General features: G+C 52.1%; 1 protein-coding gene across 5 annotated transcripts in view; it reads right to left on the minus strand.

Moving 5' to 3' along the window:
- Window positions 1–140: 140 nt before the first annotated feature.
- Window positions 141–27,641, minus strand: part of LOXL2 (lysyl oxidase like 2) — a 102,342-nt gene continuing 74,841 nt past the window's right edge. For all 5 annotated transcript variants that reach the window (XM_032635646.1, XM_032635647.1, XM_032635648.1 and 2 more), the window contains 7 exons: window positions 20,147–20,314; window positions 18,284–18,449; window positions 13,728–13,971; window positions 7,027–7,142; window positions 5,717–5,853; window positions 1,818–1,929; window positions 141–1,084 (listed from right to left, as the gene is read on the minus strand). In XM_032635646.1, the coding sequence (XP_032491537.1) occupies window positions 1,005–1,084; window positions 1,818–1,929; window positions 5,717–5,853; window positions 7,027–7,142; window positions 13,728–13,971; window positions 18,284–18,449; window positions 20,147–20,314 (1,023 nt within the window). In that variant the 3' untranslated portion in view covers window positions 141–1,004. The remainder of the gene's footprint in view (window positions 1,085–1,817; window positions 1,930–5,716; window positions 5,854–7,026; window positions 7,143–13,727; window positions 13,972–18,283; window positions 18,450–20,146; window positions 20,315–27,641) is intronic.

The following is a 27,641-nucleotide window of genomic DNA, read 5'->3' on the forward strand; positions in this document are numbered from 1 at the left end:
CATGCCGGACGGGAGGGGCCCAGGAACTCAACGTCCCTGCAGGAGAACACATGTAAGGGTGCCAAGCTCCCTGACTGCCGACTAGGGAAAGGAGCTCTGCTGCTCAGGGGCTGCATGCAGAGGCCCAAATGAGACACACATGCAGGTCATAAATCTTTTATTCCAAGTTTCAAGTATGTGTAAGTGTCTGTGGTGACACATGGCGATCGGTAAGTGTCCTCATCACCCAGGACCCTGGTTATAGCACCGTTGAATCAGTTAACAGAACTGGAAGGACAGAAAGAGAAGTCACTTACACAGGCGGGCTGGTTTTCTTCTGAGCTATACTTTCAAAGGCCCAGATGCCCAATATGAAATGCCACTAAATTTGTGTTTCAAAGTCTGTGAAAATAGAATATAATAATAGTATCTTGAAAAATAAGAGGACACGGGGGTGTGTGGGGGAGAGAAGTACCAGCTCTGAGCTCACTGAATCAGAAGACGTGTGGCAGCATTATTTATATGTGTGGATAGAATAGAGTAGAGGCAGTTTGTTTAACTGGAAGAGAAGTCTAGATACTCCAGTTGGCTGGAAACGACCTAAGAGGAGGAGAAATGGGATTCATCCAGACCTCCTCCGTTTGATCACTCACGTTGCCAGCATGTAACTTGAGAAGAAAATGGCCCCGTGTTATCTGTGGTGAGCCAGGCAGGTGGTGAGACTCGGAGTGGACTGTGCTTAGGATGGGACCACCTGGTGACAACCTGTGCGCTGGGGTCCTGGACAGGACGGCTCTCCGTTGGCACTGCTCCCACAGCCCCGTGGACAAGCCCCAGCCCCAGAGGCCTTCCCAGCCTGCAGGTGTCAGGAACACGCCTTCCTCGCCTTCCTCCTGAGCCTGGCCGGGGCTGCAGGGGGGTCGAGACAGGCGGGCCGGGCTGGATGAAGGGGAGCAGGGCGAGGCTGTCGGTCGTTGGGGAAGATGCGCTGTGGCCCAAAGGCAGGCGGCGACCATGTCACTGCTTTACCGCGTGGAGAGCTGGTTATTTATGAGTCCACTGAAGTGTTCAAACTTTTTTTCTGTCTCTTCACTGAAGGAACCACCTGAGGGGTGGGCATCAGGGAGACAAGAGTTTGGCAAACCGGATGCACAGGTCACAGGGTCCCTGGAGCCACCACCCTCCTCGGGCGGCCACCTCTATGTGACACCCCCAGGGCAGCGACAGGTGCTGGCCATCTCTAGGGCCAGGCCCACGTCAGCTGCTCTGTCAAAGTCGAGTGAAGGAGCGACGAAATCTAGTGCTTTTCGTTTTCTCCTCCACCGAGAGCGAGGCCATCACTTTTCCCGCTCAGCCTCCCCTTTTGGAACCCAGGTTGTATAACGCGAGGAAAAGCTTCTTTACTGGCAACCAGAAGCCACAGTGGTTGACTAGCTTCTAGCTCTCGACAGGAAAACGATACAGAGCCTGCAAATTGCTGACGCCCCCATTTTTGAGGTCTCATGCGTAATGAGGGGGTGGCCTCAGCTCCAGCCCTGAAATAGCTTTGGGGTCTATGCTGGGCCGGCCCGGTTTCTGCCCCGTCCTTTCTCCTTAGCCAGAGCTGGCTATGAAAACCCGGTCTCCAATCCAGGCCTGTGGTGTCTACAGTGTCCTTCCTGCGTGTGGAAACGCGAGGCTGGCCCCATTCCCTGAAGTCTTCACCCAAGTTAGGAAGCTGCTCTGGCTCCTGGAGAAAGCGGGGCAGCTCTTGCCTGTCTCCTGGAGTTGGGCTGCAGCGTGGGGGCACCTGGCAGGCCTGAGGCGCTGTGCTCCCCAGGAGGGCCCAGGGGCCTTACCTATGTGGCAGTTGTACATCCAGATGCGGTGGCCGTCGTAGCGGGTCCTGCATTTCATGACGTTATTGGTGTAGTCAGACTCCGCCACCTCGTAGTTGGGGTTGATGACGACCTGGGGGAGAGTCTGGTTGGAGGGGGTCCCGCCCCGGCCACCCTCCGTCCCAGGCCCAGCTGAGATGCTGAGACCAGGCCTGCCCCCAGAGCCGGGCTGGCCTCACGGAAGGGAGCAAGCATGGCCGGTGCTGTGTTCCAGGAGCAGCCCGGTGGGCGCAGAGCTGGTCGGAGATGAGGTCGGGGGGGTGCAGAGGAGGGTGAGGCCTGGAGGAGTGAGACCTCCGCGCACCTCTGTCTGTCTCGGTGTAATTCACACACACACACATGCTCTTCATGGCCAGTAAGCGTAAGAGCGCGCACACACAAACACACACACACACACACACACACACACACACACACACACACAGTCGTACCCCCTCCTGGGTGCGCTGGGAGGTCTGGTACAGTGGCAGGAGCTGGGGCCTGGGGAGGCCACGGAACGGCTGTTGAAGGCGCCAGAAGGGAGCCGGGGAGTAGGATGTGCTGGGAGGGGTGGGGGCAAGGCCCGGGCACTGTGGGGAGTTGGAGGGGGGCTGCCCTGGGTGCTGGAGACGACACTGCTCCCGGCGGTGTGACATTGGACGTGTCCCTTCTGCTCTCCAGGCCTCGGTTTGCTCTAGGGGATCCCCAAGCCCTTCCCGCTCACCAGTGCAGGGCCTGGGCTCTCGGGGAGACTGGGCCTGCCTTGTCCCCCTTCCTCTGCATCATCCTAGGAAAGAGGGCACAGCCCAAAGGAGCAGGGGCAGGAAGACCGTCATTTTGAGGGGGCTTCTGAGAGCGGACAGAAAAGGGGGATTTGAGGTGAGGAACCCAGAGGAGAAAGGGGAGGGAGGGGGAGGGGGAGGGACAGAAGCTGAGCCTGGGGCTGTGGGCGAAGGTATGGAGGACACAAAGGAGGCTTTTCCCAAGGGCCCTGCCACATATGGAAGGGCTGAGAGCCCAGGGAGACAAGGGGGGCAGTGCTGCCCTAGGTCAGTGTGATGGGGGAGGGGTAGCCTGCTAGTTAAGGCACATTCTGTAGGTTTGGGGCCCTCAGGACCTTTCCCTCCCAGAAGGGCCTGGGTGTGACCCTTTAGTAGGCTGGTTGGGCCCTGCCAGAGCTGCTGTGGGAAACGGGCCAGTGGGAGTCCCCAGCCCTGCATCCTGGCCAGTGCAGGCCATGCTGGGGGCCCTAGGCTACCACCGTGACTCTGTGTCTCTAGGTAAGGCTGGTCAATGTCCCGCCCTGGGGTGACCTTACTTTTCTTTGATCTCTTTTCTACCCGACAACCTTAGCTGTCCCCTGCCCCAGCCCATGCATGGCTCATAGTCCAGGACGGACAAACCCCCTGCACCAAGGCCCGGGCAGCCCCTTGCCCATGGACAGCCGTACCCTGAGGGAACCCACCCAGGTGTCCCTGTGGGGTGACCATGTGGGCAGTAGGGGCTATCAGGGCCTGCTTGACCCACTTGGGTGCAGGGGTGCAGACTGAAAAAATGGTCTCCACAGTCCCATCAGACTCGCAGATATATGGTTTCCAATCTCGTGGGGATCACTGGCTTTAGTTCCTTAGACTAAGGACCTGCTGTGGTTTACAACAGCGAAGATGTGGAAGCAACCTAAGTGTTCATCAACAGGTGACTGGATAGAGATGTGGTACGTGTATACACAATGGAACACTACACGGCCAGAAAAAAGAATGAAATCTTGGAACTTTCAACAACATGGATGGACCTGGTGGGTGTTACACTTAGTGAAATAAGTCAGAGAAAGAAAAATACTGCATGTTATCACTTATATGTAGAATCTAAAAAAATAAAACAAACTAGTGAACATAACAAAAAAGAAAGACTCACAGATACAGAGAGCAAGCTAATGGTTACCAGTGGGTAGAGGGAAGGGGCAAGGTAGGGGTACAAACTACTATGTATGAAATAAATAAGCTACAAGGAAGGATACATTGTACAGCACGGGGAATCGAGCCAATATTTTCTAATAACTATAAATGGAGTATAAGCTAGAAAAATACTGAATCACTATGTTGGACACCTGAAACTAATGTAATACGGTAAATCAACGATACCTCAATTTTTTAAAACTTGAAAAAAAAAACCCGACAAACAAACGAAAAATAAAGTGGCAGTGGCAACCTTATATTGAAAAAAAAAAAAAGATCTGCTGTGGATCTAGGAACCTAGTAAAGCACTGAGCCCTGCCTCTGAGCCTCTGTGCACAGGCCCCTCCGGATGGAGCGCCACCTCCTCCCCGGCCTGGCTTTCTCCTGCCGGAGCAGCATTACTGGTGCCTGCACTTGGGTCCACGTGGGAATGGAGAGAACCGGTGACTCAGGCCGGGGCTCTCACACAGCTAAAGCTCCACATCTATCACAAGGGACAGTCTTTTCCATGAACATGCCCCTAATTTGCTACTTGTATAGTTTAGGAGTCGAGAACACAGAATATGGAGTCATGTGACCTGGGTTGGCCTGGCTGTGAAATGCGGGTAATGGTAACACTCATCCCTGGGGGATTACATGAGACCAGGGGTTCACAGGGTGTAGGCAGGTTCTGGCCCATCACCGATCTTCAAGGAGCCGCAGTTATTAAATAGACATTGTCAGAATACACGATGCTACACGTCCCCCAGGCAAAGGGACAGCAGACCTCAAGCGTACACCACCACGCATGGAGTACGTGCACAGACACAGATATTCAATTTTTTAAATAGAGAGCACTCTGCTCTTCGGTCGGTCCTCTCCAAGTCTGCGGTTCTGGGCTTGTGGGTGGAAAAACGCTTGGCTGTCTGATTTTCAGTCTCTGAAAGTGACCAGGGAAACTTTCAAAACCCCTCTGTGGTCACTTCCCTGCAGGTGTTGGTTCCTCCCAGGACTGTCTATAGGGTGGGGACCGTGACTGGGCCCTGCGCTGGCTGAATGCCCCCTTAGGAAAGCTTTCAACACAGCTTTCTGGTCGCCCACTTGCCACCCAACCATCAAGCTTGAAAGCAAGACGGGTGGGGATGTGGGAAAAATGAGAAGGCGAAACGAAGCCTCCACAGGCAGGAGTGCATCTGTGCCCCAGAAGGGGAGATGGTGGGGATACAGTGCCCCTTGGCCCCTCCACCAGTCAGGGCCCTGGCTGGAGCCTGCAGCTATTTGCGGGAAGGTGGGAGGCCAAGCCATCTTAGTTCCTCCTCAGGGCGGGCCTTCCCCCTGGACAGCGCATGTGGAAGTCCTGGGACAGTCACTGGAAAGGCTGTCTCTAGTCCCTAACAGTCTACCATTATAGATTCATTTCTTTGCATTGAAAATTGCCCCCTCTGCAGATCCCCTTCTATGGGGCAAACATTTCTGGGAGAGGCAAGTCGCAAACACTTGGGAGTGAATGGCTCTTTGAGCGACCGCTTTTAGCCTTAACAGCACAGAGCAAGGCATGGTGAGGGCACTGGGAGAGATGGGGTGGAGGTGAAAGTACAGCTCCAAAGGACACAAGAGGTGTAGGTCGCCTTAGAGTCTGTGCACAAATTCCCGGCCTGAGGACCAAATCTGGCCTTCAGATGCATCTTGATTTGCAAGCACCAGGTGTCAACCGAATTGATGTCTCAGGAGGTCTGCAGTTCCCCACGGGCCTGCGTGTCTCACATACCTAGGTTACCTGGCGGACAGCGACAGCCTCCGGGCGTAGGACTCTGCACTTTAGATGGCCTGGCCTCCATGCGTTTTCTGCCTTCTGCACCATCAGAAGGAGGCTACCCACCCACTTGCTAAGGCAGAGACACCTCCTCCCATCAGCGGGGGCCTGGAGCCCCTTCTCATGCCCCTCACCTGGAACAGGTAGTCTCCAGGGGGCACGTCGGTGATGTCGACCCACTGGCAGTCGATATCATGGCGGTACATGTCCCAGCAGCCCATGGTGATGCCCTGCTCGCCGAAGTTGGCACACTCATAACTCTTCTGGATGTCTGAAGGCAGGGGCAGAGGGAAGCCCAGTCACCACGCACCCATGACCCCTCTGCCGGAAGAGGCTTCCTCTGCCATCTGTGCCACCCTGTCCACAAAGGGCCCCGAGCAGCCCTGCTGGGCGGGTGACATCCCCAGACCCCACCCTCGGCATCTCTCTGTTCTCCCAGGCCGACAACCCTGGCTTCACCTGGGCTCGGCAGCCCATCCCTTCCGTGCTCTCCTTTTGATGGAATCCCTCCCTCTTTCCCTACCCACAACCCACTGCTCCCTCCTCCACGAAGCCTTCCCTGGCCACTTGGCCCACCTTGGCCTCTCCAAGGAATATCAGCCTAGGCATGAAGCGTGTGCTTATCTGGGTAAGTTTTTGGTGTTTATTGTTGAGCTTGATGCTGGGGTCATCTTGTCTCCCTCTGGGGAATCTGCACTTGGATGTGGACTCAGGTCTGCCTTGTTTCTCTGACCCTTCCTGGGTCAGTCCATTGTCTGGCATATGGTAGGTGCTCAAAACCCATCTGCTGTGTGATTTCCTGGTATGTCAGGGGCCACGTCAACCACTGACAATTTGCACCCATTTATCGAGAGGCTGCCTCATCTGGGCACTACTCTAAGCTCCGGCCATGCTGACAAGGGTCATCGAGTCTCCCCTGGGAGAGCCTGGTCAGGCCAGGATGGCAGGTGCGTGCACAGGTGGTCACGGTGCAGGCGTGGCAGCTGACTAGGGGTGTGAGCGCGGTGCTGCTTCTGCCTGGGGCAGTCGAGAGGGTCTGGGAACCTCAGAGTGAGGGTTTAACTTGAACCTGGAGGTAAGAACCAGTGTGGCGGGGCACTTGTGTTGGGACCCAGGGAGAAAAGGCTGTAGCAGCCAGAGTGGGAGGGGACTGCGTGTCAGGTTCAAGGGTTTGGGCCTTACCCGGGCGGCCACGTGGACCCACCAGTGCCCGTCAGTATAACTCTGGGGACCCAGGTGCCTTTATAGCCAGGCTTTGCCTAACACCCCAGCCCCAGGCTACAGTCATGGGATCCCCAGTGAGGAAGGTCGCGGGGAGAGTCAGCAGTGGCCAGGGTGACACAGAGACCTGCGCCCGGCCTCGGCTTCCAGCCGGGTGAGTGCACACGGGAGCACGTGAGTCCCTCCAAAGCTTCCCAGCACCACCTTGCCCCGCCAGAGATACCTCCTTCACATTCTGTGTCCTCCAAGCAGAAGCTGGCCTTGTGGCCCTCTGCCACCTTGGTACCATTGAGGTTTAGCAGGTCGTAGTGGGTGAACACCTCCATGCTGTGGTAGTGCCTGGGGGCGAGAGAGGGGGCCTGGATGTCAGTCTCTGGAGTGACGGCCGCCTGCAAGCGATGGCCCAGCTGACGATTTCCCACTGGGGACACCATGAGCAGAGCAGTGTGGTCCAAAGTGGCGGCCAGTGGGAGAGGAGTGGGCGGCAACAGGGCATTAGGAAAGGGGGGATAGAGCTAATAACCATGGTGCCTCCCCAGGCCTCAGTTCTCTCATCACCTAAGTGGGAACAATGACGCACGTAATGCACAGGATGTTGTGGAGAATAGTAAGATAAACTGATGAGGAGAGGGCCCGGCATCAATAATAAGCTCAATAAATTAGGACATTTTTAGTAAGTGTGTGTAACATCTTCCTGGGTGCTAAAGTGGCTATCACAGCCCACGCCTACTTGAGACATTTCCTGCAGACAAATGCAAGTCACTCTTCCACGTCTTTTGAAAACTTTTAAGGTGGGAGTGTGGTCGGGAGGGAGGGAGGGAGGGAGACTGCAGAGGGGGAGGAGGGGTGGGAAGGGCAGGTGCTGATGAGTGGGACCCACGCGTGTCCTGAACCAGGTGACGGAGGCAGAAGTCTGTGCTCCTGGCATCGAGTAAATAAAAAAGGAGGCGAAAAGAGGGCTCTTAGGCCCTGTGGGAGGGAGAGAATGGCAGGCACATCCTGCGGGCCCTGGAAAGGAGTAGAGGGGGAGAGAGTTTGTACACCCCCATGGCTCTTCCCTCGCCTGAGTGTTTACCTAATGGTGTGCCATCCGGTCACTTGGGAGGAATTGAGAACAGATGCAGATCCTTGGAAAGGCCTGTGTTTGGCGCAGAATAAACAAGGGAAACAGCTGCTGCATGTTGCCCTGGGGCCTTCCTAAAGCTCTCGGTGGCCAGGCCCGTCCTAACCTGCTACACATGTATCACAAGCGGCTGCAAGGCACTTATCTCTGTCATGACAGGGACATTTGGGAAATGGGGAAAAACTGAGGAACAAGGTACCATTGGGGAACAGAATCACATGTTTCATTTCCATGCGAGCTGAGTTCCCTCTGCAGGAGAGAGGGGACGATAGCATGATCCCCCATCAGGGGTTCTGTAAGGATGCAGTAGGAGAGATCACAGAAATACCTAACATGGGGCTTGGAACAGAGCAGCGCTTAGTACCTGTCAACTCTCTGCTTACTGCTACTACTCCCAGGAGTGATGGAGTCGTGTTTAATTACTGCCACCACCATGACCATTGCTACGATTATCCCCAGGCCCGGACAGCAGCTTCCCCGCCTCCCGGGCCTCAGGTGGTTGGCTTCAGGCTCCCCCCGCTGGATCGGGAGCAGAAGAGGACAGGGGGAAGAGGGGAATTAAAAGGACAGGTTTTCAGGGGCTTCCCTGGTGGCGCAGTGGTTGAGAGTCCGCCTGCCGATGCAGGGGACACGGGTTTCGTGCCCCGGTCCGGGAAGATCCCACATGCTGCGGAGCGGCTGGGCCCGTGAGCCGTGGCCGCTGAGCCTGCGCATCCGGAGCCTGTGCTCCGCAACGGGAGAGGCCACAACAGTGGCCGCAGGAAAAAAAAAAAAAAGAACAGGTTTTCAGAGAGGAAATCAGAGGCTCTTTTCCCTTCTTCCTGTGTTGGGCTTGTGCTAAAAAAAAATGTCAGAAGTTCCTAAGTTGGGCTTTTGCCAGGTCACTCATGTTTCTGGGTAAAAGAATGCTGAGCCAGGGGCCCACAGGAACAGTCACAAGGATGCATTTTGTGGCAGTTGAAGGGATGACTTTGAAAGAGTCTATTTTGGCTTCTTGGAGCAAGGTGAGACATGAGGTCTGACTCATCGCCTAAAACACGTCTGCCTCTTTCAGAGACGCGTTTATGTTGTCATGTTTACCGGCTGGAAAGACTGAAGAGGAATAGGTTTATGTTCCGTTGTCTAAACAAAATTCAGACAGAGTCCACAGATGGACTCTTGTAAGGCTGACCTCCTCCTGCTCCCCTGGCTTCCTGCAGACTCGATTTAAGAGTCGTCTACCTCAGCTCCTCAGTTTTTCCCCTGTGGATATCAGGAGGGAAGCAGCTGGTTTGGAGCCTCCCGCTGCTAGCTAGCTGAGGTCCGGGAGCCTCTGTGCTTTACCGCTGGGGCAAACGTGGACATCAGCCCCGGGACCACGTTTCCCTCCCAGCTGGTTGGCTGTGGAGCCCAGGGGCGCCCACCTTCCACCACCCGCACACACATCCCAGGGGGTATGGATCGTGGCTGCTGGGAAGGCCCCTGGTGATCAGGGGAAATTTCCTCTTTTCAGGCTGAGTGTCCTGAACTTTGGAAGTCTAAGAGGGGGCCAGATCCATGGGATAAAGATAAGGAAACTCAGATTTGCAAAGAAATTCCAGAAGTCTAAGGAGGGAGAGAATACCTGACACTAGAGGGAGGTCATTGTAATCTGGATGAGAGGAAGGACAGCTTTCTACCGTGAGACCCCAGATCACAGTATTCTAGGACACGGTACTAGCTGAGGCAGGAGGTGCTGGGTGAACATTTGGATGACAAAGCTAGTCCAGAGCAAGACGGGAGGTTTGGGTATATTCTGTTACCCTAGGTCATCTCGGGCCCAAATAAAACTTTCGATCTGAGCATCAGTGTGTGTTGTAGAGATGTTTCACACTTTTTCGTTTCTCACACCAGCCACGAGTCTTCCGGTGCCTCCAGGATGGAGAGTCCTGGCCGGCACTCAGTCGTGGTTGGGAAAAGGCTCCCATCCCCATTTCAGAGAAATCTTGGGGTGTGTTCCAGCCTCAGGGAGTGCGGCCACAAAGGGCAGGGTCCCTTCTGCTTGCTCTGCCCCGCCCTCCTCATGTGCTAGGCAGCCCCTGGCTGGAACAAAGCCCCACAGATAGGATGAGGGCCTAAAATTGGCTCAGCGGCCGCACTGAATCTGTGGGGCTCTGACCTGATACGGGGGCTGCTCCGCACATGGTAGCGGGTGGGGCGGAATGAAGGAAAGTCCCCCCTTTGTACCCGGGCCATCCCTGACCAGAGGGCTGGCACCTGTGCTGGCTGTCACCTCCCTGCCACTCCAGCTCCCGGCTCCTCTCCCAGGCTTCCCCAAGATGTGAGGGGCAGGGAGACGGAGCCCTGGGACGGAGCAGGGGCTGAGAGCCAGGAGACGCCGGGTTGCTCTGTGCCCAGCTGTCAAAGCTGTGACATCGTGTGCCAGGGGAGCAGGTGTGGTCCCACTCCCTGGGACACAAGAAGCAGGACGGGGACCCCCATCCCGGGCCCAGAAGGGAGAGAATACCTGACACTAGAGGGCTTGTGCTAAAAAAAAATCATCAACCAAGCGCCATGTATATGAGAGAGAATGGTGCAGGGCATTTCCCTCTAGGTCTGGCTGGGGAGGAGACTCCTAAGGGGGCCGTTCTTTGTTTCATCTTAGGGCTTTCAAAGAGCATAGCTCTGTTCCTCATCATAGTCTCAAGTAAACCGGGAGCTATAGTTATCCCCATACACACTACTCCGAGCCAGGCTTCTTAATTCTGGCTCCACAGATGGGCTTCAGCATCTGTAAATCTGCTGAAATAGGACATTAAATCGAGAAATAATTTTTTTGAGTGGAGGACGGGCCAGCTTTCATCACACTCCCAAAGGGACCCAACGGAGATTCGGGCCAGGATTCCTGTTGAAAGGTCCTCCCACAGAGCCTGGAGAATGCCCCTGGAGCTCTGGAGGCCAGGGGTGGAGAGTTTCTTATACCCTCTGGGGTCCTTATGGTCAGAGGTTCTCAGCCATGGTCCAGGAGGTCCAGGTCTGAAGGAACATATGCTTAGCCAGTATGTTCTTTCCCACCCGTCCCTCCCAAACCATTGATTGCAACATCTATAAACAAAGAAAGAAAATAGAAAACAGGAAAAGCTGGGGTAGGGGTGGGGAGGACGGGGTCAGGGTTCCTGGAGCACCAGATGAGAAGAAACACTTCCATGATGTCGCCATGTGTATTCTTAGGGAAAAGACCATTCCTTGGAGGGCAAGCCTAGGTCACAGGGAGACTCCTACCGTGTGATGTCTGGATGGAGTGCCACATGCAGGGCAGAGATGCAATTACCCTCTACTTGTAGGCCCACAGGGCAGCACTTCCGCCATGTATTCTCTGAAGGAAATCAGGCACCCATATGTCATGGCTTCAATTTTACTCTCTGACTTTCTCCCTGCAGAAGACCTCCATGCTTCTATATAAAGACCAAAACTTTTTTGGCTAATTAGGACTTTTAGGACATACCGATAGTAATTACAGTTGACCTTTGAACAATGCCGAGGTTAGGGGCACGGTACCCGGTGAAGTTGAAAATCCAAGTACTGCTATCACTGCCTCAGAAACAAAGGAGCTGATAAATGACTCACCCGAGGGCAGGAAGCTGAAACCGTTTGGATAGATTCGGGACTCAAGCTCTAATTCTTTTGATTCCACGTATTGTAATCTCTAATCAGACATAAACTTTTCCCCACACTGAGTTAATTTAAAAGCTGTATAGGGCTTCCCTGGTGGCGCAGTGGTTAAGAAACTGCTTGCCAACTCAGGGGACACGGGTTCGAGCCCGGTTCGGGAAGATCCCACATGTCGTGGAGCAACTAAACCCATGTGCCACAACTACTGAGCTTGTGCTCTAGAGCCCGTGAGCCACAACTACTGAGCCCGCGTGCCACAACTACTGAAGCCCGCGCGCCTAGAGCCAGTGCTCTGCAATAAGAGAAGCCACCGCACTGAGAAGCCCGTGCACCGCAACGAAGAGTCGCCCCCACTCGCCGCAACTACAGAAAGCCCATGTGCAGCAACCAAGACCCAACGCAGCCAAAAATAAATAAATTAAATAAAATTTTTAAAAAAGCTGTATAACGAAAATGCATATAGTGAGGTACAATATGTATTGAAAACAATCCACGTATAAGTGGACCCGTGCAGTTCAAACCCGTGTTGTTCAAGGGTCAACTATAAAGGAATGTCAGCTCCCCTGAGTTCTACCATACTCCTTTTATTTATTTATTTATTTGGCTGTGCCTGGTCTTAGTTGCGGCGTCCGAGATCTTTAGTTGTGACACGCATGTGGGATCTTCCCCGACCAGGGATTGAACCCGGGCCCCCAGCATTGGGAGCACAGAGTCTTGGCCACTGGACCACCAGGGAAGCCCTCCACAGTCCTTTCTTTTGAAATGGGTTAAACAACTCTATCCCCAAACAGATTCGAATGTGACTAGGCCGTCAGTTATGACATGAAAAAGCCGCACAACACAGATTTCTGATGAAGATTGGGCGGAGGTACCAGGCAGAACGCAGGCTTGGGAGTCAGAGAGGCCCCGAGTCGGGGTCCCTGCTCCACGACTTCACCTGGCGCTAGTCCCATGAACGCAGAGCCGCCGTTTCCAGACTCAGGAAAACGAGGGTTCCCTGCTCTGGCACTTAGAAGGGGCTCAGTAGATGTTAGTTCATATGTCCCTAACTGTGATCATCACGTCTTAGAGCCTGGTGGTCAGCCAGACTGGGGCCTCTCGGACTGCTGTGCACACAGTCCCCTGGTGACCTGTTAACACGCAGATTGTGCTGTGAATCTGCCAAGGACACTGGATTCAGCACTGACTGCAGAGGCTGCCAGTCCTCGGGCCCCGCTCTGAGAAGCAGGGACCTGGTGCAAAAGCTCCTGATTCTGAGCCTAGAGACCACACTCCCCGTGCCCGAGTCTGTGGCCCCTCACGGTGGGGGGCAGGGCGTGGCTGCCGGGTTGAATGGCAGGGGTCTCCCTCCCTTCATTTTCAAAACTGTACTCACTCTGCTCCCTCCACCTGCCCAGCTCAGGTCTGAGCAGGAAAATGAGAACCATTACTGGCAGCCGGTTCAGGATTAGGGTAGGAATCAAGGCAAAGGGACAGAAAGAAGGGGGAAGGCGGGGAGATGAACAGGGAGGCTTCTGTTGGCTCCAGCTAGGGCTGCCTCTGGGATTGCATTCTGTTCTTGTCCGTGATTTATATAGCACTGGGAACAGAGCCACAGACCGAGGGCTGGAAGGGGTATTAGCAGTCCCGGCTGACGTGGCCCAGCTGGCCTGACATCATGCAACTGGTTAGAGGTACAGCTGGGTCGAGAGACCAGGCCTCATGACTCCTGGCCTAGAACTCCTGTTTCCACACCCACCACCTTCGTAGAGATGTTTAAAACTTATACTGGTACTTAAAGTACATTCCTAAACGAATTCAGAATCCAACAACTGCAAAACACCAAGCACCCTGCAGAGCGCGAACTGGCTGTGGACACACTTGAAAACTGTCGACTGAGGGTCAATGGAGGGGCACGGGGTTCTCAAAACAAAGTTTGTCTCCAAACGGTAGAGACTTTGGAGCCAAGAGAGAGAGCGGACTCGGGGAAGAGGAGGTGGGCCAGGGCCCCCTGGGAAGAGAGAATGGCCTCTGCAAATGTGGGAGGCCAGTGAGCCATCCCTCCAGCTGAGGAGAACCCCGCCCCCGGGACCGTGTGGCCTCTCGGCTATCCCTAAGTGACCCTGTGATTCTGAACCCCATCTGGGTGCCTCGGGCTGGCGCAGCCTATGGCGCTGGCAGGGAGGGTTCACCTGTGGCAGTCATGCCAGATCCACGCGTGGCGGCCGTTCTTGGGTCGGAAGTCAGACTGGCCATTGTTGTGGATCTGGGAGGAGAAGCGCAAGAGCCGCCGGTAGCCCGTGGTGGGGTTGGTGCTGGCAGCCGAGGCTGCGAGGCAGTTCTCCTCCATGGCACACTGAAGCATGAACATGGGTCGGTCCTCCAGGTAGGTGCTCTGCTGTACCATCTCTGCGCTGAGGACCAGGTCGGGGGCGGCTGGGGAGGCAGACACAGGGTTCAGACAAGGCCAGAGACCCCTCCCCCCTTCCTGAGGAGGTTCCTTCTGATTCCTGAACCGGCACTAGCCTCCATCTCTGCCGAGCCCCACCGTCTAGAGCTGGCTCCTGGTGTCCCCCCTCCAGGTCACCTTCCTTGTGGATCGCTGCCCCCAGTTCCTCTCCCCCTTCTCTGAGAGTCGTCCTGGACGCCTCTGCAGGTCCCAGTGCTTGTACGCAAAATATTGACGGTTGTTCAACGTGGGTAATGGGTGCACGAGGCTTCGTTATATTATTTTCTCTCCTTTTGAGTGGCTTGAGATTTTCCATAATAAAAAGCATACAAAAACAATGAAATTGTGCTACGCAGAGAGAGAACACTCTTAATACCTTGGTCTGATCCTTCTGGGAATGATACAAATGTATTTTCCACCATGTGTAATATTGTATGTAGATTTATAGTCTGCTCATACTGTTTCCCTTAAAGCATAACTTGACATATTCCTTTGTTAATAAACATCCATTTCATGGCTCCGTAATATTTAATTCATAACCCTATCCCATACTTTTAGATACAAGGGTTGCCTGGAACCTTTCAGTTAAAGATGAAGCTGTGATAAACATCCTGTAGTAAATCTGTGTATGTAACTTTATGTCTTTAGAATATATTTCTATAAATGAAACTGCTGGGGGGCAGGGTTGCATACTTTCAAGGCTCCGATGTATATCAGGTTCTACCAGTTTCCACTCGCACTCGTTGCTCTACATGAGCGTTCTCCCCCAGGTACCTCTTTTAAAACAAGCTTGGGGACTTCCCTGGTGGCGCAGTGGTTAAGAATCCACCTGCCAATGCAGGGGACACGGGTTTGATCCCTGGTCTGGGAAGATCCCACACACCGCAGAGCAACTAAGCCCGTGTGCCACAACTACTGAGCCTGAGCTCTAGAGCCTGCGAGCCACAACTACTGAGACGGTGCGCCACAACTACTGAAGCCCGCGCGCCTAGAGCCTGTGCTCCGCAACAAGAGAAGCCACTGCAATGAGAAGCCCACGCACCGCAACGAACAGTAGCTGCCGCTCGCCGCAACTAGAGAAAGCCCGCGTGCAGCAACGAAGACCCAATGCAGCCAAAAATAAATAAATTAAATAAATTAATTAAAAAACAAAACAAAACAAGCCTGACTTACTCAATTAGTGTGTTGCACATAGCAGATGTTAAAAAAAAAATCACCAATGGCTATAGTCTATGTTTGCTAAACAATTGTATTAGAAGGATTAGCTTCTTTACCAAAGGATTAACTAAATTTTTCCTTTAAAAGTGAGACTGTATTGACCAAGGGATTAACTGTAAGTTTCCCTTTAGAAGTGAGATTGCATTGAACATTTCTGGTGTACTTCAATTCACAAAAATGTTGTATGTGAATCATTTACAAGACCCATCCATCTTTTATTTCCTGACAGGTCGCTTGTAAATTTCTGAAGTGGGTGTCATCTGTGAGCTTGGCTGCGCTCAAGTTCACCAATGCCCGGACCACTCCTCGCTTGTCTGCATCTCCTTCCCATGGTCCCCAGGCTGCACATGGAGCCCAGTAGATTTTCAGTGATGGGGCCCCGCCGCCTCTAGAGAGCAAACCTACCTGCAGGGACTGGGTGTGGAACCACAGGGGAGTGAAAGGGCACTCATATGGGATGAGGGGTAGGGAGGCTCCCATATGCTGAGAACGATTTCCTCTTGGAGGGCACAGACCGGGATGCAGCATTGCTGGCACTGAGTGTCCTGGGCACACTTTTTTTTTTTGCGGTACGCGGGCCTCTCCCTGTTGTGGCCTCTCCCGTTGCGGAGCACAGGCTCTGGATGCGCAGGCTCAGCAGCCATGGCTCACGGGCCCAGCCGCTCCGCGGCATGTGGGATCTTCCCGGACCGGGGCACGAACCCGTGTCCCCTGCATCAGCAGGCGGACTCTAGGAAAGACTTCCTTGGAGGGAGTTGCATTTTAGTTGTTCCATGGAGGATGAGCAGAGGTTAGAGGGAACTGCTCTAAGATGCTAATCTCAGTAGCACATGCCAGGCCCCTGAGGCATGAAGGAGGACCAAGCCCTGCGTGTACTGAGGAGGGGTGGGCAGGGAAGGCGGCTTGATATGAGGCTGGACAACACGTGCCTGTGCAAGACCCTGCGTTCACTTAAGTCGGTGGGAAAGCTTGCACGGGGCTGGAACATGAGGTAGCACAAGCGGGGGACCAGCACTGACCCTGGCTTCAGGGAAGGGAAGCAATGGGAGGTCCCAGGGAGGAGCCTCTGTGGTAACTCAGTGTAGAGGATGGACAGTGGGATGCAAGAAGGTAAAGGGAGTTGAGAGACTATGGAAAGGTAAAAATCCAGATGGCTCGACTCTGGGGGGTATGATGAGGAAGACAGAGTGATATCAGGGAGAACTTCCAGGTTTAGGATGTAATTGGTTGGATGAGAAAAATTACAAAGGGTTGCCTGAAGAATATACTTTCTCTTTCTGAATAAAGTATTAAGCCAGATCAGTGTTCCTGGCCCCAATAACTTTTGCCCCTCTGCAGGCTCTGACTGATACCTTCAGTCCAAGCTGAGGGGTTCTCTGAGCAATAGCCCCATGAAAGTCAATTTTTGTCTGCTGTGAGGATATGGCGGGCATTGTTGATCTCATAACTCTCAGTCCCATAATGAGAAGTTCCTTTTGATCTCAGTATCTAGAATAGTGGACTTCTCTTTGACTCATGGGTTTGTTTCTATTGCATACTGTGAATTATATTAATGACCAGGTTTCCCTCTTCCCTTTGGCTGCTAGGAAGCTCACTGTATAATTACAATAGTAAATGTATATGAGTCTATAGCAGTAAATGTATAGGACTGTATAGTACATATTTTTTATTAACCTCTCTCGGCACCATTTTGAGCCACTACCTTTTTGCCAATACCTACTTTTTAAAAAATCTGCTTTAATCTTATGCTACCTTGAATTTTATTTAGGTTTACATTAGCTTAATTTCCTTTTGGAAAAAATGATATATTATAAATATAAATAAATCATTAAGCTAAGAAAAGTCTCCTGATGAGGGTGAGACCACTTTGCTTGGATGTTCTCCCCTTGGAGGGCTGTACGGGTGGTCACTTCACTCTCTCCTCTCAGACAGGATGCGACAGCTTATGACGTCTGCCCAGAGGAGCTCGCACTGGAGTTGAGAGTCCTGCCTTACAAGGGTTAGGAGATGCTGAGTGGGTCTAAAAGGGGCTGATGGGAGAAGTGACTGAGTTCAAGTTTAATCTTCTCCCCAGTTCTCTGTGATGGTAAACAACAGTGCATCACTGTTTCTTAAGTGCTTGTGTGTATTTGTTGTCACAACAACAATCTAATTTCCAGTTTCTAGGAAAAACAACAAAGACTGTGGATTACAGCAGTTAACTAACTTGGCCAAGATCAGCTAATAGTGGCAGGCAGGGTCTGGTCTGGAGTTCTCTGGCTAGACTCCAGGCCTCTCCTACCTCCCAGATTCACAAGGGAATCATATGATAAGGCAAGGACGGGGGGATCCAGAGAATAACATGCCTGCAGTGCTGTCAATGGGTCCTCTCAGCATGGAAGGGAACATACTGAGATGGTCATTCTGAATCCTGGCTGGGGTGGGGGAGGGGTGGGATGGGCTTCCCTTCTATATTGTCAAGCTCTCCAGGATTCCCGGGGAGTCACCAGGAGGCTAAATCACCCCCAGGGTGTGAAAACAGGCAGGAAATGATCTTTCTTTTTCTTTTGGCCACACCGCACACAGCATGCGGGATCTTAGTTCCCTGACCAGGGATCGAACCCGTGCCCCTTGCATTGGGAGCATGGAGTCTTAACCACTGAACCGCCAGGGAAGTCCCAGGAAATTATGCGTGGAGCAGGGCGGAAGGAAGGAAGCTGACACTCACCAAGCACTTAGCGTGTGCTTCACCTGTTAACCCAGAAGCATGTTCCCCAGAAGAACAAGTTCTTAGTCACTAAATTCGCCTAAGGCCACTTAAATAATCTACAGTGACCCGGCCTTTGAACCCAAGGCTCCTAGACTCCCAAGTCCTCCCTCCTGCCTTCCTCTCCACCGTCATCGGGCAAGATTCCAGGTTGCGGGTGTGGGTAGTTCCTCTTGGCCCCGACTCTTCCACTTAACAAGAATCCATCTCTGCTTTCCTCTTTTGCTCGGCTCATAACAGATGGCTCAGAGCCTTGCAAGGAAGAATCAGTGAGACTCTGATCCCCTACTGGAGCCTGGCAGGGAGGGTGGGCTATGACACCCAGGAGCTCTCACTTTCTGAGCAGGCAACTCCAGCCCCGTGCTGTACCCCGCCCTCGGGGCAGGCCAAGTCCTCTCCATCGTGGCGGCAGTGCGCCAGGGACAGCTCTGTTCCTGAGCACTTCACTCCGCTCATGACCACCTTGTTGGCGTTGATATTTCCGTGCCAATACCAGGTCTCCTGGATGAATCAACAACAACAACAAAATGGGCAGTACGTCACCTAGAATTGTCATTTTCCCATATTCTATCAAATTTCAGCCTCACAAAAGTCCCAGGCCTTTATGATCCCATTATTCAGATGGAGACAGCCAAGGCACAAAGAGTCACTTACCCAAGTCATGCAGTCTGTTGGTGGCGGTGCGAGTGAGACCCTCACACTGGATTCTGCCCCTCCCCCCTTCTGGAAAGCACAGCTAAGGGTGTGTTCAATGTTGTGTGTCAGGAATGGCAGCTCCTGCTGCCCACTCCCTCTCCCTGAGCCCGGGGCAGACATTACTAATCAATCACAGCACTCTCCTCTAAGCCTGACTGTGCTCTCAGAATCCTTCTCAACACAGCTCCAGGAATACACTGCCAATTGATCAGAATTGGCAGGAGAGAAGAAATCTATTCACATATGTCAATAGTTAGTTCCATGTTCATAAATCTCATTGGTTCTGTTTCTCTAAAGAACCTGACTACACACCCTTATCCTCTAGAGAGAAAACTGGGGCCTCGGGAGGGGATAGGGCTTGCAATCAGGGGCAGATCTGGGACTGATATCAGGGGCAGGCCCGTTCACAGCCTCAGCTGTGAGGCCCAGGTATCTTAGGAACGAGCCGACGGGTATCTTATGACAAGCCCTAGCTTGTCATAAGCAGTATTAGCAGAAACATTACATGGCCCTGCGAAGCCAGGCTCCCAGAGGGCCCCGGGTACCAGAGGCCTGCCCCTTCTGGATGCCCAGCACCTACCCTGGGCCCTGGGCAGCCCCCAGCAGGCAGTCAGGCTCAGCAAGGCTGCCTGAGTTCTCCCACATCCCTTCCTAAGAAACCCCTTCCCCGAGCAGGCCACCTGGGCACAGGGGCTGAAATCAGGGTTAGCAAAGCAGGATGGGGGAGCTTCAGACATTTTCTTGTTCTGGGAGAAGCTGAAGGAGAGTGTTTAGAGCCAGGATATTGAGGACCTGGGACTCTTCATTCCACGTCACGGGGAGGCATAGAAGGGTGGCCGCTTTGCCCCAGATCATTGCGCAGCCGGCTGGTAGGGCTCCGGTTGGGAACAGACCCGGAGCCTCCAGGCTCCTGCTTCTCCGGCCCCCAGCCTCTTTCTGACAATGTTCCCCCATAGGATGGGGTCCAGAAAGCAATGATTTTGTCTTTCTTCTGATAGGGGCAGGAGCTTAACTGCCCTCAGCTGAGTCCCTCTCTGTAAGGAAGGGCCGGTGGGGAGGAGGGTGCAGTGGCTGTGAAAGGGCCCTGGACAAGGCCTGGGGATTTACCAGCCAACCACGGAGAGGATGCCTGGACGTGGACACCGTGGGGAAGCATGTTCCGGGTGAGCTAAGGCGTCTGGGGGGTTGGGCTGGGCGGTCTTCACTGCCCCACAGGACTGAGTGGCTTCCGTCTGCAAAAGGCACATCGGGATGGCCAGGGAGGAGCCCTTGGCACAGTGCGAATCCCAGCACGCAGAGCTGAGACCGTGAAACCAGAGTCCAGAGAGCACGTGACCCACCCAAGGACTCAGGGCTGTGGAGAGCAGCGTGGGAGCCGGGATAAGGCTTTTCCTCAGAGCCCATGGCTGTCTGTCTCCTGGGGCTCATGGAAGATGGGGACTGACGAGAGATGGGCAGGATCAGACTGGATGGAGGGTTCAAGGCCCTCAAGGATTTCTCACCTGGAAGGCGTTGCTGGCAAACCCCAGGCCCAGCTGCCGGCAGACCACCATGGCCTCCACGATGCCCCAGTTCTCGCCGCACACTGTCCCCCACACGAGGGACCCGTTCCTCTCCACCAGCACCTCCACTCGGCCCTCATAGGGGTTTCGGCCCCCGTTCAGGCGCAGCTGTGGAGAGAAAGGAAGGCAAGATCGCCACGAGGGGAAGGCAGGTTGATGCCCCTCTGTACTGCCCTCAGTCCCCATTTCCCCAAGGCAGGGGGTCCTGCCGGCGACACAGATCCCGCAGCATCGCTGAGAGCCTACTGTGTGCCGCAGGCATCGTGCCCGGCATGGTCTTCTGTATTCGGTCCCCCTCCCCCACCCCACCGCAGGCATCCTGGGGCCCTAGAAGCCTGTGCACTGAGCCCTCTGGGCAGCACAGCAGAATCTGCTTCTGCTGCCCATGTGCCCACCAGGGGGGGCTGCTCTTAGATCAGACACTTGGAAGGATGCAGCAAAAGGCCTTAAAACGGTAGAATCCGCTGACTCCTTCCTGGACCCTTTTCCCCTCGCCACACCTCCTGCCCCCAGGTTCCAGATCCTGATGCCATCTCCTCCCACAGCGCCCCCTGCTGTCCTCCCCCCGCAGAACTCTCTTCTGAGACCCATACAGCCAGCTGCCTGTCCCACCGGGCACCTCGGAGACCCCAGATCTAACTTGTCCTCTTTTCTCTCTCCACCTAAAGCTGTGCTCTACCTCCCCCCCCGTTCCCTATTTCAGCTAAAGCCACTACCATCTGTCCCAGGGGCAGCACACCGTGTAGCGTGAAAGCAGCCATCACAATATGTAAATGATAGGACACAGCTGTGTGCCCATAAAACCATATATACAAAAATAGGCAGAGGGATGGGTCTGGACTGCAAGCTGTAGTTTGCCGATCCCGAATCTATTCCGTTAGACAAGCCAGAAATCTGGGTGCAATCCTCAGCATCGCCTTCTCTCTCATCCCCCCACATCCCGTCAGAATCTTCCTCCGTAGATTTTATCTCCCAAGTCTCTCTCCGATGTGCCCTCCTCCCTCCAGCTCCATCCATCCTTACCCTCTCGTCCCAGGCACCATCACCTCTCACCTGAACCAGCCCTCCTCACCTCCTGTTGCCTCTCCTCTTGCCTTCACTGACCCATTCTCCACGCAGAGGCCAGAGTGACATTTGAAAAACACCCAAGCGCATTCCTCCCCTAGAACACGTCCACGGTTTCCCATTGCTCCACTACTCCCCTCTTCATCCTAATCACGTGTCTCTCTCCTCCCTGTTCTCCGACCTCCAAGGGCACGGCCTTCTTTCAGTTTCCATGGCTACCTAACTTTCTTGACCATGTCACACAGTAAGTCTCATTTCACACTGAAGCCTATTATATACAGAGGCCCTTTGGCCTGGCTGGTCCCACTCATCTTTCCAATCCTAGACCCAACGGCGCTTCCCTCCGATGGGGGTCGGTGCCCACTTACACAGTCTATCACTCCCTCTACATCTCCTTCCTAGCCTTCTTGACAATTATAGTTAAGCTAATTCACAATTTAATGTCTGTCTCCTCTGCTAGATTTTAAGTGCCAAAGAGCAGAGCTGTATTTGTCTGGTTTACTGGGTGATCAATAACTAAGACAGCACCTCCCACATGTTAGGTGTATGCCAAGACTGTTTTTGGAATGGATGAATACACGATCAGTCTTACGGAGTGAAAACGTGGACCAACTTAAGTGAGCCCAAGCAGGGAGATCTGGAATTTGGGGAAGGGTTCTGAAACTGCAGCCTTTCATCCAGATACCTTACCCTGCTTTCCTTTATGCTTCTAACAATTCATTCCTTTGAGATAAGGTATAACAATTCCAGGAATCCTCAGCTGTTTGTTTGCCCGTCCTTAGCAACGGCAGACACCTCAGTCGACACCTCAGTCACAGGTCGTAATTCTTACGGACTTAGGGGCTGGGAGGGTCACCGAGGTCAGCCGACAAACAGACAAGCCGAGGGCAGACATGATACTCGATCTACCTGCCACGGTTGTCGAGTGGATGCATAAATGAGGTAGTTCATGTAAAGTGCTCAAACAGGGCCTGGCACCAAGTGAGTGCCAAGAACTATGAGACATCCTCACAGCAATGATCATCGTTAGGGTGGGAGTCCCAGCAGAAAGCAAGCCTCTCTTCAGGGGAGCTAGAAGAGGTCAGAGCAGGCAGGAAGGGGGCTGGCCTTCGGGAGGATGACATTTGTCTTCCTGGGTGTCTCTGGGCTGAAGGAAACCGCGATGAAGCTGGACACTGGATGTGCATTGTACATCAGCCATGACTAACATATCTTTGGATCTATGTAAAAACACAAACAGGTAAGATGGGAAGAGCCATCAAGAAAGTCCTAGAAGAAGGGCTTCCCTGGTGGCGCAGTGGTTGAGAGTCCGCCTGCCGATGCAGGGGACACGGGTTCGTGCCCCGGTCCGGGAGGATCCCACACGCCGCGGAGCAGCTGGGCCCGTGAGCCATGGCCACCGAGCCTACGTGTCTGGAGCCTGTGCTCCGCAACGGAAGAGGCCACAACAGTGAGAGGCCTGCATAAAAAAAAAAAAAACAAAGGAAGTCCTAGAAGGGCCTGAAGTTCAGCAGGGGGAAAGTCACCCAGCTCCAACATGCAGGGGAAGGCCAGCAGCCCTTGGGCAGGGTGTGCCTTCAACCCATCCGGGATGTCTCTAGAGGTAACTTCAAGCCATCCCCTCTGCTTATTTGAGTCCTAACACAGGCCTGTATTTTACCATATGCTTCCTTTATGTGCTAACTGAACTCTGCCGGTAATGCTGGCACCTTCTGAGAGATGAAATGAATTGTGCGTAGTTCACAGGATCCAGTCATTCATCCGGTATTTATTGAGCGTTTACTATATGACAGGCCCAGTGCTCAGTGCTGGGAAATTCACAGGCAGACTTTCAGAGCACTTATCGTGTCTCTAGGGGCCCTGTGCAAGCCCTTTATGGACGTTCGGTCCTCATAGCACCCCTAGGAGGCAGCTACCATGTCATCCAAATTTCACAGATGAGAAAGTAGAGTCTCAGATACAGTAAGTGTCTCTTAACCATCTAGAGTCTCAGAAACAGTAAGTGCCTCTTAACCATCATGCTAGACCACCTCCAAACCATGCATGTAAGCCCCCTTCTCCAGGGATGCTTTTGTTCCAAAGCAGGGACCACCAAGCCAGAACTGGGGACCGACTCACAGGATGGAGAATGGAGCACTGCTGCTGGGAGGTTGGGGCTCTGAAGCCTGGGCTTATGTTCTGAGGCTTTTCCTGTCCGCTGGGGTCAGACTGAGCCCTGAGCTTTAGGATACTCACTAAGGCACCTAATTTTGTGCCTTGTGCAAACCATCTCCGGTCGCCTCTGAGTGGCTACAGCCTTGGCAAGGAACGGTCTGCCAGCCCCCCACGCATGTCCCCTCTCCCCACCCGCCTGGCCCCCTGAGTCTCCGGCCTCCTGGCCCGAGGACACTCTGTGTCCTGGATAGACAGAGAGTGGGGACTGTGATGGCGACCGCAGGCCTCTCCTCTCGGCCTCAGGCTGAGCCCTCTAACAGCTTGTGTCCTGATTTAGGAGCCTTGAGCCTCCCTTCTCTTTGGGAGGTCCAAGTCCTTTCCCCTTTCTAGAATCTCACCGCCGAGCCTGGTGAAGCTGCAGACCGGCACAGGGATGCACCCTGGGGAGGTGGAGGCCGTGAGTGAGGACCCCTCCCATGGGCCAGGTTGGCACTGAAGTTCGGAACGCCAGTGGGCGGTGATGATTAAAAGCAGAATGACGATCGGTTCAAGATGTCGGAGTAGAAGGACATGCGCTCATTCCCTCTCGCGAGAGCACCGCAATCACAGCTAACTGCTGAACAATCATTGACCGGAAGACACTGGAACTCACCAGAAAAGATACCCCACATCCAAAGACAAAGGAGAAGCTGCAATGAGACGGTAGGAGGGGCGCAATCACAATAAAATCAAATCCCATAACTGCTGGGTGGGTGACTCACAAACTGGAGAACACTTATACCACAGAAAGCCACCCAATGGAGTGAAGGTGCTGAGCCCCACGTCAGGCTTCCCAACCCGGGGGTCCAGCAACGGGAGGAGGAATTCCTAGGGATTCAGACTTCAAAGTCTAGTGGGACTTGATTGCAGGACTTTGACAGGACTGGAGGAAACAGAGACTTCACTCTTGGAGGGCACACACAAAGTAGTGTGTGCATCAGGACCCAGGGGAAGGAGCAGTGACCCCTTGGAGACTGAACCAGACCTACCTGCTAGTGTTGGAGGGTCTCCTACAGAGGCGGTGTGTGGGGGGGTGGCTGTGTCTCACTCTGAGAACAAGGACACTGCCAGCAGAAGATCTGGGAAGTACTCCTTGGCGTGAGTCCTCCCAGAGTCCACCATTAGCCCCACCAAAGAGCTGTGTGTGTTGTAGGCTCCAGTGTTGGGTCACCTCAGGCCAAACAACCAACAGGGAGGGAACCCAGCCCCACCCATCAGCAGACAAGTGGATTAAAGTTTTACTGAGCTCTGCCCACCAGAGCAACAGCCAGCTCTACCCACCACCAGTCCCTCCCATCAGGAAACTTGCACAAGCCTCTTAGATAGCCTCATCCACCAGACGGCAGACAGCAGAAGCAAGAACTACAATCCTGCAGCCTGTGGAACAAAAACCACATTCACAGAAAGATAGACAAGATGAAAAGGCAGAGGGCTATGCACCAGATGAAGGAACAAGGTAAAATCCCAGAAAAACAACTAAATGAAGCAGAGACAGGAAACCTTACAGAAAAAGAATTCAGAATAATGGTAGTGAAGATGATCCAGGACCTTGGAAAAAGAGTGGAAGCAAAGATCGAGAAGATGCAAGAAATGTTTAACAAAGACCTAGAAGAATTAAAGAACAAACAAACAGGCACGAACAATACAATAACAATTGAAAAATACACTAGAAGGAATCAACAGTAGAATAACTGAGGCAGAAGAACGGATAAGTGACCTGGAGACAGAATGGTGGAATTCACTGCCGCGGAACAGAATAAAAAAAAAAAAAGAAATGAAGACAGCCTAAGAGACCTCTGGGACAACATTAAACACAACAACATTCACATTATAGGGGTCCCAGAAGGAGAAGAGAGAGAGGAAGGACCCGAGAAAATATTTGAAGAGATTATAGTCGAAAACTTCCCTACATTGGGAAAGGAAATAGCCACCCAAGTCCAGGAAGCACAGAGAGTCCCAGGCAGGATAAACCCAAGGAGAAACACGCCAAGACACATAGTAATCAAATTGACAGAAATTAAAGACAAAGAAAAATTATTGAAAGCAACAAGGGAAAAACAACAAATAACATACAAGGGAACTTCCTTAAGGTTAATAGCTAATTTCTCAGCAGAAACTCTACAAGCCAGAAGGGAGCGGCATGATATATTTAAAGTGATGAAAGGGAAGAACCTACAACCAAGATTACTCTACCCCACAAGGATCTCATTTAGATTCGACGGAGAAATCAAAAGTTTTACAGACAAGCAAAAGCTAAGAGAATTAAGCACCACCAAACGAGCTCTTCAACAAATCAAAAGGAACTTCACTAAGTGGGAAACACAAGAGAAGAAAAGGACCTACAAAAACAAACCCACTGAGCCTGCGCATCTGGAGCCTGTGCTCTGCAACGGGGGAGGCCGCAGTAGTGAGAGGCCTGCGCACCGCGATGAAGAGTGGCTCCCACTTGCCGCAACTGGAGAAAGCCCTCGCACGGAAATGAAGACCCAACACAGCCATAAATAAATAAAATTAAAAAAAAAAAAGCAAACCCATAACAATTAAGAAAATGGTAATAGGAACATACATATCGATAATTACCTTAAACATGATAGGATTCAATGCTCCAACCAAAAGACACAGGCTCGCTCAGTGGATACAAGAACAAGACCCATCTATATGCTGTCTACTGAAGAGACCCACTTCAGACATAGGGACACATAGAGTCTGAAAGTGAGGGGATGGAAGAAGATATTCTTTGCAAACGGAAATCAAAAGAAAGCTGGAGTAGCAATACTCATATCAGTTAAAATAGACTTTAAAATAAAGAATGTTACAAGAGACAAGGAAGGACACTACACAGATCAAGGGATCAAGCCAAGAAGAAGATATAACAATTATAAATATATATGCGCCCAACATAGGAGCACCTCAATACATAAGGCAACTGCTAACAGCTATAAAATAGGAAATCAACAGTAACACAATAATAGTGGGGACTTTAACACCTCACTTACACCAATGGACAAATCATCCAAACAGAAAATTAATAAGGAAACACAAGCTTTAAATGACACAATAAACCAGACAGATTTAATTGGTGTTTATAGGACATTCCATCCCAAAACAGCAGATTACACTTTCTTCACAAGTGTGCACGGAACATTCTCCAGGATAGATCACATCTTGGGTCACAAATCAAGCCTCAGTAAATTTAAGAAAACTGAAATCATATCAAGCATCTTTTCTGACCACAACGCTTTGAGATTAGAAATCAATTACAGGGGAAAAGAAAGGTAAAATACACAAACACATGGAGGCTAAACAATACACTACTAAATAACCAAGAGATCACTGAAGAAATCAAAGAGGAAATCAAAAAAGACCTAGAGACAAATGACAATGAAAACACGACTATCCAAAACCTATGGGATGCAGCAAAAGCAGTTCTAAGAGGGAAGGTTATAGCTATACAAGCCTACCTCAAGAAACAAGAAAAATCTCAAATAAACAATCTAATCTTACACTTGAAGGAACTAGAGAAAGAACAAACAAAACCCAAAGTTAGTAGAAGGAAAGTAATCATAAAGATCAGAGCAGAAATAAATGAAATAGAAACAAAGAAAACAATAACAAAGATCAATAAAACTAAAAGCTGGTTCTTTGAGAAGGTAAACAAAATAAATAAACCATTAGCCAGACTCATCAAGAAAAAGAGGGAGAGGACTCAAATCAATGAAAAAGGAGACGTTACAACAGACACTGCAGAAATACAAAGCATCCTAAGAGACTGCTACAAGCAACACTATGCCAATAAAATGGACATCCTGGGAGAAATAGACAAACTCTTAGAAAGGTATAACCTTCCAAGACTGAACCAGGAAGAAACAGAAAATATGAACTGACCAATCACAAGTAATGAAATTGAAACTGTGATTAAAAATCTTCCAGCAAACAAAACTCCAGGATCAGATGGCTTCACAGGTGAATTCCATCAAACATTTAGAGAAGAGCTAACACCCATCCTTCCCAAATGCTTTCAAAAAATTGCAGAGGAAGGAAAACTCCCAAACTCATTGTATGAGGCCACCATTACCCTGATGCCAAAACCAGACAAAGATACTACAAAAAAAGAAAATTACAGACCAATATCACTGATGAATATAGATGCAAAAATCCTCAACAAAGTACTAGCAAA

The sequence above is a fragment of the Phocoena sinus genome, chromosome 6 (genome assembly GCF_008692025.1).
Source record: "Phocoena sinus isolate mPhoSin1 chromosome 6, mPhoSin1.pri, whole genome shotgun sequence".
Classification (NCBI taxonomy): Eukaryota; Metazoa; Chordata; class Mammalia; order Artiodactyla; family Phocoenidae; genus Phocoena; species Phocoena sinus.